The sequence below is a fragment of the Pholcus phalangioides genome, unplaced genomic scaffold, assembly GCF_987345545.1.
Source record: "Pholcus phalangioides strain wild (caught in Gottingen) unplaced genomic scaffold, Ppha-v1.0 ptg000028l_1, whole genome shotgun sequence".
Taxonomy (NCBI): domain Eukaryota; kingdom Metazoa; phylum Arthropoda; class Arachnida; order Araneae; family Pholcidae; genus Pholcus; species Pholcus phalangioides.
Window position 1 is genome coordinate 2,467,060 of NW_028301618.1, and position 11,760 is coordinate 2,478,819.

The following is an 11,760-nucleotide window of genomic DNA, read 5'->3' on the forward strand; positions in this document are numbered from 1 at the left end:
GACGAGTTGGACTTTTACAGTTTCTCAACTGAGAGACGTCAAAAAAAATGCTATCGAAGTGATGATTTGTAACAGGCGCGGAGCAGTGTGTGCTGACACGGGTGCCACACATTCGGTGGCAGGGGAGAAGCTATATCATCTCCTACAAGAACATGGTTTGCCCTTTTCCCGCAAGACTATCGTTATGAGACTAGCCGATGGATATGCTCGTAGAGCCGAAGTCCTAACTACGACTGTGGACATTAACGTCCAAGGTAAAGTGATTCCCACCGAGATGATGGTGCTACCACAGGCCAGAGAAAACCGAACCCTTCTCGGTACCGACTTTCTCAGTGATGCTGGTATCGTCCTGGATGTTCAGCAAGGAAAGTGGTACTTCTCTGAAGCTCCTGAGAAGCGACATCCGTTCGTCGAAGGCCCATCTGAAAGCAGTGCCCTCCTGGCACTACCTGCTGAGTCACAATCGTGTCGACTTCGTGAAGATAAAGGTACCCACCTTACTTCTCAGCAACGAGAACTTGATTCATCCCCGGCGGAGTTCAAGCGATGCTTCAAGCCAGGGGGAGGCCCGATATCTTTCATCGAGCAACGAGAACTTTATTCCTTCTCAGAAGAATCTCATAGATGTTCCAAGTTAGGGGGAGGAAGACCTTTCCTCAAGCACCAGATCAACAAGAGTGGTGATGACAGGGTATACCGCTGTAAAGGTGGCCCTGGAGAAGGCTACGAAAAATGTCGTGTTTCAAATTCTCGCTCGACCTTGCGAGGAAGGGATGCTTGCTATAACTGCGGTCGACGTGGACACGTTGCTCGAAGATGTTGGGATCAGATAGTGTGTTACCAGTGTGAAAATCGTGGTCATATTGCCCGTAACTATCCAGCCCAATTGGTAAGGGAGCCGAGCAGTGTGAGCTGTTGAACTTCATTGTAGTGGAGAAGAGTTCACGGACTCTCCACGACTCCCAACATGGGAATGATGTTTTGGATAAGATCAGTGAAAACGTTGAATCTACTCCGGAAGCTGAAGATTTCCTGAACGGGAGGAAACAAGAACTCGTCTTGAATCCCGTAAAGCAGTACCGATTACAAAGAGAGTTGACTCCATTACGAGATGCTGAGACCACGGCCGTGGTTGCCCGGACCCCAGGAGAGTGGCGTCCTTCAAAAGTGCATCCGAACCCTAGTCGACGTCCCCAGAACCGGTGTGACTCGAAAACTGAACTTCGACCTGAGACGGGAGTGTCGGCGGTTGCCCGAAACTTCCCGCTGTGTCCGTCCGGAACTACTCCCAAAGGAAAGATGGCTGTTACTGGCTCCTCGCCGAGACGTCGTCGGAGCCAGAGGGGGAGATTGTAACGAATCTATTTTCCCAGTATGGATATTTTTACTAACTCTCTGTGGCCTTACAGCACCTAATGCGTTTTGTTTGTTTATACGTTGTTAAAGAAGGTGAGAAGAGAAAATCTATCTTCCGAGAGAAGAGAACGTGAGTTGGAATGTGGCTTCCGTTCTGTACGGTTGTCTGTTTTGAGTGTGCTTCGAAATAAAGGCTTCTTCTTTAAGTTCCGCAGTTTCGTGCTTTAATTGGACACCCCTCCAATATCAAGGGTTTAGAAATATTCCGCCATCTCCCGGAAAAGAGACGCACCTTCAACGCGACGTCCCCTTATACTATTGCAATTGGCAGTGAACAAAAAGAATTCTTTGAAATAAAACGTTCAACACGGCAAATATGTGAGATGATTAATCATTCTTCGATTAACAGTCGTAATTATCATAATATAATTCATGAGTTGAAAAATGATTTCCATCTTTTATTTCAATAGAGAATAAAAATTTCAAGTAGACGTCGTGTAAAAAAAACTGGGACATTTTGGCAAAAAAATCGAAACGGCCGGAAAAAAGAAAAAAACCAAGACTGTCCCGGGAAATACGGGATGTATGGTCATCCTACTCATGTAGGATGATAAAGCTGTTTTCTTCAATCCCCTTCAACGATCACAGACGATATATGTCATCGTAACACAGAAGAAATTCATTCAAGATATCCAGTTTTGTTCTCTTTTTATCACCGTGAAATGTTATTGCAACCCTATGGATGGAAGTTGTCCTCCCCATTCTTTTAATACTCCTGTTGACTGATCCCCCCCCCCCCCCACATACAACGTATCTTTCCACTTTATATATATGAGAGAGAGCACATGAGAGGGTGAGAAAGAAAACTACTTTACGCACCCCCCCCCCCAACTTGTATTTCTAACATGCAAACTAGTTTTATCACTGATACGTCAACTATAGAACATGAGAATTTGTTGCCAAAAGCCTATGCATGAAAGGGGTTAAAATCGAAACAAAAAAAAAACATTCTTGATTATTTGTAATAATTATGAACCTGAACCTTTCTTGTCAAAGTAAAACAAATTTTTTGGACCTCATAGGTATTTAAAAGAATGTGCATAGAAACTTCCCAATGATGCAAAAGAGCGGCAGGTTTTTACTATGATATCCCAGTCTGCATCAACACACAAGAGGGTGAGACAGGGTTTGTGCTATGAATGTTGTATACATAGTCAATGGCAACTTGTTAAATGGGCTCTGAGAGTCCAAGTCAAACAAGGAACCCAAAACTATTTTAGGGTTTCTAGTAAGGTGCATATGAATATGTCGTATAATATATATATTATTAATTTTGTCTTTCATTGAAGTAATGAAACCAGTTCTGCAGAATGCTTAGGCCCCAACTCCTTCAGACAATATTGATCATGTGACCCTCTACAAACAATGCCAATACACGAAGCCTTTTATAGACTGGTCCTTATCTAGGTGGCTTTGGTTACTCATTACTGGCATAGAATTCTGATAAACAAACAATTGTATTGCAAGAAATTCATTGTTTATCGAGTCAAAATCTGTTAAAACATTTTTGCTGTTTCGTGAAACACTCATAATCCAAAGAGAGTTTTACTATAATACTAAACATTTGAAAGTTCTTTCGGCTTTTCCAAGAAACATTGGTGATAAAATTACAGCAGGTGTAATTGATATGCAATACATGGCTGCATTGTATGCAGTCCCACACACTCAGTGAAATATAGAACATTGTAATCTAGACAGACGTGTGTAACTCAATTCCTTGGTGTAAAAAAAAAATTCAAGCTATCAACATTCATGGTAAAGTAATGGTTGTTTATGGGGATTTAACGGTCAATGATAATAATGAATAATCATCGCTCAATATTTAGATGCTACTGCATTTAATTGATAAAGAGTTAATGATGCAGGCAAAACCAAGAGTAAACGAAAAAAAATTCAAAGAATGAGTTTCATGAAGCAAGTTTTAAGACAATTTTTTTACAATGACACCACCAGGCTTCACAATTCACCAATATACTCATTATTCGTAAAATGAAATACAGTCGGAATGAAATAAACAATTCACAGAACAATAGACGCACATGCATGTGTAAATATTATTCAGTACCGAATGCAGAATATCTTAAGAATCTCGCGAGCTCAATATCAATTTCGATATTCCACCACTAGTGAGAACATGTTTCTTCCTGTGATTGGCTAACTTTGTGACGTGAGAGAAAAGTTCGTGGCAAACTTCACACTCATACGGTTTCTCGCCGGTGTGAACTCTCCTGTGCCTTCTGAGCCTCTCATTCCTACAGAAAGACTTTTGGCAGATCTCACAGTTATAAGTAGTCACTCTGGTAGCATTCAAAGACATCTGCTCATAAGTTATCGGTTTCTTACAGAACTTGCACATGGAAGGGTCTTGGGTTGTGCCACTTAATCCAGAGCATTTCACGCTCTTGTACAAAGTGAAATTAGACTCGTTCGAGAGAGAAGTGAGGCAGAGTTCACATATGTATGGTTTACCTAAAACGGAACTGTCTTTGCCATAGACTGGCAGGGTCTCTTCGTTGATGGGAATTTCTTTCCAGATAGGCGACAGTTTCACAGGTAGCGTTTTCAGTTTTGGTAGGATTTTCATGGAAATTTTAACATTTTTAACTCTTTTCTGAAACTTATCCTCATAGCAATTGCTTTGAAAATTTGTTTTGACGGAAATAGTCTGTAAATTATTCATTTTTACAATTCTCTGCCGCGTAATAATTAAAAAAAAAACAACAACAAAATTTAACAGCGTCCAATGCAGATACTTAAGTGGTTTGGGGAAGCAGAGTACTTACAGTTCGGTAAAATTTCCTTGTCCAAAATAAACGGCGCTTATCCCCATGAATATTATTCAAAATTCTTATAAAAATCATTCCCATTTCTCGTCCCTCACATTGGCATTTGAAAACACAACCTTCACTTTATTTCACTCCGAATTGCTTGATATGTAGAACCAAGGATAGGATGGTACATCGGCGAATAAAGTACCTGAAAACGACAGAAGATTTTACATGAGACCATTTTGATTACTGCAAATTACATTAATCTTGAAAAATTCAGCAAAAAATTTTTTCCTCAAAATATGGACTTCAGGGCTCCCACTCAAAAAAATTATAAAAAGTAGTAAAAAGCAAGACAGAAAAGTAGGACGGGGGAGCCACCGCCCCCCCCCCCCCAGACAACATAATCATAGCATTTAAAACATATAAATATTTAAAAAACAAAGTTTATTTTTTTCATAGTTTTCTATAGCAGTGTTTTTAACCGCCGGGCCCTGATATCATTCATACCGAGCTGCGAGTGATTAGCCATTTCGTTTTTCCTCATTCATTTTCCGTTGGTCATATGTTTGACCGGACCTTTGACTCACAAAAATGAATGAAATCAGGCCGCGGGCTGGAAGAGGTTAAGAACCACTGTCCTATAGGATTTACTCACGCCAAAGCGGAATGACAGAAATGACTTGGTTACAAAAACAATTTTTGGCGAAAACAGTGTACTATCAACCAGATATATCTTTTCTGTCTCTCGTCACAATATATATATATATATTTTTTGGATTCTTCCAAAGTACAAAGTCTGTCAGCTCTCTTCAATGCAGACAGAAAATTATAAAGACATGCACGTTTTTTAAGAATGATGCTCTTTCGAGACCACTTTCGAAAGCACAGTGCCAGCAAAATATATAAATTACAAAGTCCAATGTAAATAACTCAAGGTGAACCAGATGGTTCTACTCCGTTGTCCATCCTTTTTTTTTACATTTCACTGTTCGATACATTTTTGAAGCACTTTCATTTCTAGTTCTTTGCTGAGTATTGTATACATTGTTTATGCTTCTGCATGCCCTAAAATACCGAAGACAACTGAATGCTACAAATGTAGTATAGGCCTATGTATCCAACTACTTTGTAAGTACGCCTCGTTGGCCATTCTTCAGCCACCTCGTTCGGTATTTTTCCTGCTGTTGTGGCGTTGTATTTGAATTTGTAATGCAAACTGTTGTTTCACTGAGACACAAAAAGTGCACCATAATTCTGCATGATGAATGTTACTGTCCAAGACAATGAAGTAGTAAATACAGAATTACTTTTTTTTCAACCAGGTCGAAGTTTCTAATCACTTCACTACGTCTTGAAACCTCAAACTAAGCCATAGGCGGAGAAAGACTCAGGATTTGGTAAAAAGAGTGGGACAAAAACTAAAAAGTAAGACAAAACCGAGAAAGTAGGAAAAGCATAGGCGGAGATAGACTTGAAAGTCGGGGAGGGGCACGATGATGTCAATTCAATTCATATATACATTAGATCAGGAGATGTTTTTTGGTAGCTGTTCATGACAGATCTGCGGAAAAGCTTGTTGGGCTTATCGAGACATGGATAGAGAAGAGCACAACTAGTCATTTTGATTGCTGGAAGGCCCACAAGCATCTAGAGCAGGGATTCCCCCCAACGTGGGTGATGGAATGTTCCGGGGGGGGGGGGGTAGAAGCTACAGGTATAGCATAGGATTCTATGGGTTAGATTGCATTCGGGGCGATGGGAGAAAGATTTCTGAAGAAGGGGGCGATGGGACAAAAAAGGTTGGAAAACTATGATCTAGATCATAGTTATAATCCAGATATTATCATAATCCAGAGCTTATATTTATCTTTTATACTATTATATTTTTCTTGTGTTTCATGATATTTTTCATACTTGGGTTAATACTATTATATGCTGGCGGTTTTTTTGTTTTCGGCACCGGTAATGTCTAACGGCTTTGGCGACTTTGGTTTTGGTCGAGTCCTCAGACATATTTAGCGCCGAAAAATGTCACCAAAAATCGCCAAGTTGCACCTTATATCAAAGCTGTTCCCTGGGTATTAGTCGAAAACTTGGCACCAAAAAGCTTTACCGAATTTCAGAGAATTAACCCAGCTATTATATCGAAAAATATTGCAGACTCTTACTTCATCGAGAAATACTAGGTGAGGAGAGTATTGAAGAGCTTGGATGAAGCTGATACTTCGGAAGAACCACGTGTAAAATTTGAACTTCACAGAAGAACCGGAGAACCAATCAAATTCGAGAATTTCGTCTCTGCGACGGTTTCTTGTGGAAACTTCCCACTGGATCCCATAAGTTCAGAAGCTAAAATAATCTCCTCTTTGTTTATTTGTTGAGAGTGAGGACGGTTTGAACTTCGATAAAATTTTCACATCATCATCATTATTATTATTTTTATTCAGGCTCTTTATTTGCCTTGATTAAAAATGATTTTGATGGTAAATATTTTAATAAAATCAAATCATTTTCATTACTTTAAGTTTCGATCAAAGATTTAAATTTCGGATGTAAAATAAAAATTCGCGAACATGCTCTATTGACCATACATCCCGTATTTTCCGGGACAAAATAATTTATTTCGTGGTATTCTTGTCAACTCATCGTTTTTGTGCCAACGCTAACTTTATCAAGTATAATGAGAAAATGTTCACTTTTAAAATTTTCAAGCATGAATTCGGAATAACTCATGCTGATTGTGGGTAGGCTGACCATATTTCCTCGAAAACATACGGGAAATTGGAATTCCAAATACGGGACATCGCCAATTATCGCAAAGAACGACGCCAAAAATGAACAATGTTGCCAAATATTGCAATATTGAAATTTCGGAACAATCGTAATGGTGGGAAGCACAATTCCATTATGTACATAGGTTTTAACATGGGATACGCTCATTGGCGAAGATCACAATGGCGTCATTTAAGATCGAGGGAAATTCTAGAACTCTAAATTCCCTCTAATGAGGGAAAATGAAGGCGTCTTAGGAAATTCTAACTCCGAAACTTTCTCGTGACGTACTAGCCGAACATTACCGATTCCAAGCTATGGCTGTTACGTTTGGCTCTGCCGCCTCGCTGCGCTCAGACGTTGCTTCGCTCCTCCGGCCGTTACAGGGGGCCCCTGAACCCGGACTGAAACTATCAACTATGTTGTCACCACAACCGGAAATATGGCGAAACTTGTAAGTTGAAACAAGATATTCCAAAAACAGACCGCGGGTAACACTATTAAAAACAGAATTCGAGTGGGTTTACATTGCAATTCGAACCCACAACCTTCGATACACCAACCCTGTACTCTAACCATTACACGACTAGCACACGCCGATTGCAGCTAAAATTAGGTATATGTATTATTAAACGTTGCCAGGAAGTACATTGGCGCCAACCAACAGTCGCCGGTAAAACGCACGCCAATAACTATGTCGCGCATGCGCATTACATCGAGTTCCGAAGTCACGATCGGGTGCAAAGCTGCATAAGAGTCTTTCAAGCGGCTTTGATTGGGTGTGACGATTTAGTGACGTAATAGTGGTCTTAGCCAATGAGGCACATTCCATGTTAAAAATCCTATGTACGGTATGGAATTACGCTGGCGGGAAACGTTGCAAATTGCTGTGGATTCCACGAAATAAACGTAAACCAAGGCAAATGTGGGAGAATAATGTTGTTATTTGTAGTTGTAATTATCATAATAAAATTTATGAGTTCAAAAAATTTTTCAATCTTTGACTTCAATAAAGAATAAAAATTCCAAGTAGGCGTCATGTAAAAAACGGGAAAAACTGGGACACTTTTGTCAAAAAGTCGGGACGGCTAGGAAAAGGAAAAAAACCGGGACTGTCCTCGGAAATACGGGATGTATGGTCACCTTAGTTGTGGGTCAATGAAATTACCCGCTTTTTTTTTAAATATGGTCACTGTGCTCGTAACTGAAATTTAGCTGCTCCACTATCGTGTGGGTTGATGATGTTGAACAGTTTCAAAACTGACAGGAAATGGATGATTTTTTTAATGCTCCGTGTATTTCTAAGCTGAGGTGAATAAAAATTCTAGTTTGGTGCTATAAAACCTTTTCAATCACACTTACAAAATGCCAGGGAATGGGTATGGAGGAGGGGGTAAGGTAAAAAATAGTCCCATGTAATACGGTCACTTATTTCTATCTGTTCACTTAAAATTTCCAGCGATAAGTGGGGCTGCCTGGTATGACATCGAGGGCGCTATAATGGAGGTTAAACTGTAAATAGCTTGAAAAGTTTCGCAACGTCTTTAAACTTTTGTTAGCCGTCTTTTCGGCATTTAGAAGATATCTCGCCCAAACTTGATGCTTTGTGTTTCGGTAGTGCTGAGATCTCCAGTATTCGCCTAGCGTGAATAAAACGTTTTTGGCAAGTCATAATTTGTCTCAAAATTGACGCGATGAAAATGGTCATTATGTCGTGTCTTATAGCAGGAGCAGAAGATCTAGACATCTTATCGGCTTGATGTTCGGGGCGTAACTCCTTCAGTAACCACACACGTAACAATATAAGTGGTGACGCGGACCATCTTAGAAGTCGAATAGAGTATTTACTCGAAGACTACTACTACTACCCTACCGTACATGCACCTCGTACACATTTCTCCATGGCAGAGGGGTTCTCAAACTTTTTCCACTCGCGGCGCCTGTTTCCTATTCAATGTTTATCCGCGAGCTCCAGCGGCTCCCCAGAGCAGCTTAACAAAGAATATTTTCGAAAAACTTTTGTCGGAGTGACCGCAACGACTCGGACCTTTGAGGAGTGAGGTCATGCTAAAATGAGCTCCCGCCGACGTGGGCTTCCTTTTTAACTCTGCCGACGTGTGGTGTTAAGGCATTGGCCTAACTTCGTCGTGAACTACTCGACAACGAAAGGATAAATTTCCTTCTTTCGCGAAGTGATTTTTTTAACGTAATAACTCGTCGCCAATTGGATATTTCCTCGTTCTTCCTTCGCGAGTGTGTAAAGTGATCCTCCGACCATCTTCGTGTCGAAGTTTGTGATCCTGCGTTCAACGTGGAAAAAGCTACGTGTATTTTCCCGGATCGCCTCTTTTCAGCGGATTTCAATGTTTTCCTATGGACGATGAAGTTTGCCCTCCGCCTGCGTCCCTTCCCGAGAACGACCGCCCCTGTGATTCCTACTGAAGGTAAAAAATTTGCTCCCGTATTTTTTACCGTTCTCCGTTTCCTGCTGCGACCAATGGTTCGTCAAATATTCCGCTTTGGAATCCTGTGCGCATCGGCCACCCACGCCACTTCGCTCTCTTCACACAAAGACTGTATTGTCCCCTCTCCGGATATCACCAGTTTCGTAGCGTCTCTTCTCGGCCATTGTGAGTAAGTGTCATCATAGTGTCTACATTGTGCGTGTGTATTCATCGGATAGTTGGGTATTATACGAACATTTTTTTCTTTCTTTTTTTGTTTTGTTTTTTTGTTTGACATGGTCTACTCCTCCCCCTCCGCCTGGGGCTGTAGGAGCTAACTTCTCTCCGGCTGATCCGATCATCCCTGTACTTGGTGAGGAGACTGCTCACATCGTATAAGGGACTGTCAAAGTTGTCCCATTCAGATTGCTCGTCCCGCTCCTGAGTTATCTGGATTTTTTTTTTTTTTTATTTTTTTCTTTTTTTTTTTTTGTGATATTGTACATATTTCTGTGTTTTTGCATCGTGTCTTTTTGCAGTGTATATTTTGCATCGTGTCTTTTTGCAGTGTATATTTTGCATTGGGTATTTTTGCATTGTGATAATTTTCTAGTGCCCCACACCTATCATTCTGTGCATTTCTGTGTACCCGCCCCCTTGTTTTCGAGCCCGTATTTTCTCCACCCCCGTTTTGCTCTGCTCGATAAGTTTCCTCTTGCCCGAACGGCATGTACCCTAAGCGCTTCTTGAGCATTGTTGAGGGGAAGACCCCTGCCCCCGCGGATAACAAGCAAAATCAGGACTATAGGATGATGAAGAAGCGCATGCGGGCACGCATCCGATCACAGGTGTGGCCCAGTGAGCTGAAGGACTCCCTTCACATCCCCACAGCCTACGAGGATGACAGTGGAAGTGAGTCATCAACTGCTACTGTCGTCTCCATTTCATCGATCTCGAGCTCCAATGGATCCCTCCTCCTAGACGCACCACCAACCAATACAATCGCTGAGATCGTGCTTTCCCCAGTCTCTACGGACGCCCGGCCGTGCCAGGCCTCCCCGAAAGACAATAGCAGCGGATCACTGGATCTCTCGCGAGAGCTGGACGAGCCTGGCCTGCAACAATTCTTCTGCTCAACCCCCCTTTCGCCCGGGGGTAAGCTACCCTCGAAACGCACTTCACCAACCCTGGCATCCTCCCCGATTCTCCCGGAGAGTCAGAAAACAAGATTACACACCGAAGACGTGGCCGCCGTTGTCTCAACAGCCATGGAGGACATCCTGTCCCGGCCCCCCAACACTTCCCAAGCACCTGCGACCTCCGAGACCCAGAGGAAGGTCGAGGCCCGGTCTCACGAGCCTCGGGAGTCGTCGAACGACCCAAGGGGCGGACCCCAGAAGGAATCAGCTTCACCAACAACGCCCACTGGGGATGTGAGCTCGTTCTTCGTTTCGCCGCTCGACATTCACGACGAAGAACGATCAGAAGGAGAAACTCACGAACACTCGTCATCTTTCCCCCCGCCCACATTGTGCGTTCGCACAGCCAAGCATGTGTCTGCCCCCCCGCAGGAAGCCTCGTCATCGGACTTCCTGGCAGCAAAGATACACGAAGACCCGTCATGCTCCCCCGCCGCCGGGAGTCTAAGGGGCGAGAGTCTAGGCAAGAAAGCCAAGAGAAGGAGAGCCCTGGACAACAATCTGGGAATCCCGTACTCCGCTACGGACTCCGGAGAAGACTTTGATCCCCCCCGGCGGACTCCCCCCCCCTCGTCGTCACACGCTCCCCCACATAGATCCCCCTGCAGCGAACGCCCCCAGCCCCAGAGATATGGCACGAACACGCCGGACAACGCTGCCAGCTGACCCAATTACCCCCCTGGAAAGGCATAATGGGCAATCGAAAATCACTGCGAACTCTGACGCTCCCAAGCCGGGCCCAGATCAGATTGCGACCTCCCCTACGCGCCGTACGCTGATCAACGTCTCGGATATCATCCAAGAAGTCAGGGAGATTGTCTTGCACGCTTCAGGGAAGGGGAAGAATCTCCGCTACGGCGTCCCCTCAGCCCATAGGAAGACTGCCCTCCGGCACTTAGATACCCTCGCTCTGTGGGCCGACAAGGCGGACCAGATGCCTGTCCCCACGAGCTCAGCGACACCGCCTGCCGGAACAGGGTACTACGCCACCTCGCCAACGTCAATGAACTCTGGCGCCCGCCCGAAAGAGTACAAGCGCAACCAACAGACCCAGACAGACGAAATAAGGGAAAGAACTATCCAGGACATCATGGAAGGAGATGGAATCTTCAGTGCTGCCACCCGCCTACAGGATAACACCCTCAAGGAAAACGTTCC

General features: G+C 43.2%; 1 protein-coding gene across 1 annotated transcript; it reads right to left on the reverse strand.

The window, feature by feature from the left end:
• Positions 1–3,317: 3,317 nt before the first annotated feature.
• On the reverse strand, positions 3,318–6,573 carry LOC149067745 (uncharacterized). Its single transcript, XM_089252098.1, has 2 exons — positions 6,356–6,573; positions 3,318–4,392 (listed from the first exon to the last, which is right to left on the reverse strand). The coding sequence occupies exon 2, from the start codon at positions 4,094–4,096 to the stop codon at positions 3,497–3,499; it is 600 nt and encodes a 199-aa protein (XP_089108224.1). The 5' UTR covers positions 4,097–4,392; positions 6,356–6,573; the 3' UTR covers positions 3,318–3,496.
• Positions 6,574–11,760: the final 5,187 nt, after the last annotated feature.

Bases quoted from the DNA above. Each gene is read 5' to 3' on its own strand.
- LOC149067745 (XM_089252098.1), bottom strand. From the start codon at position 4,096: ATGAATAATTTACAGACTATTTCCGTCAAAACAAATTTTCAAAGCAAT.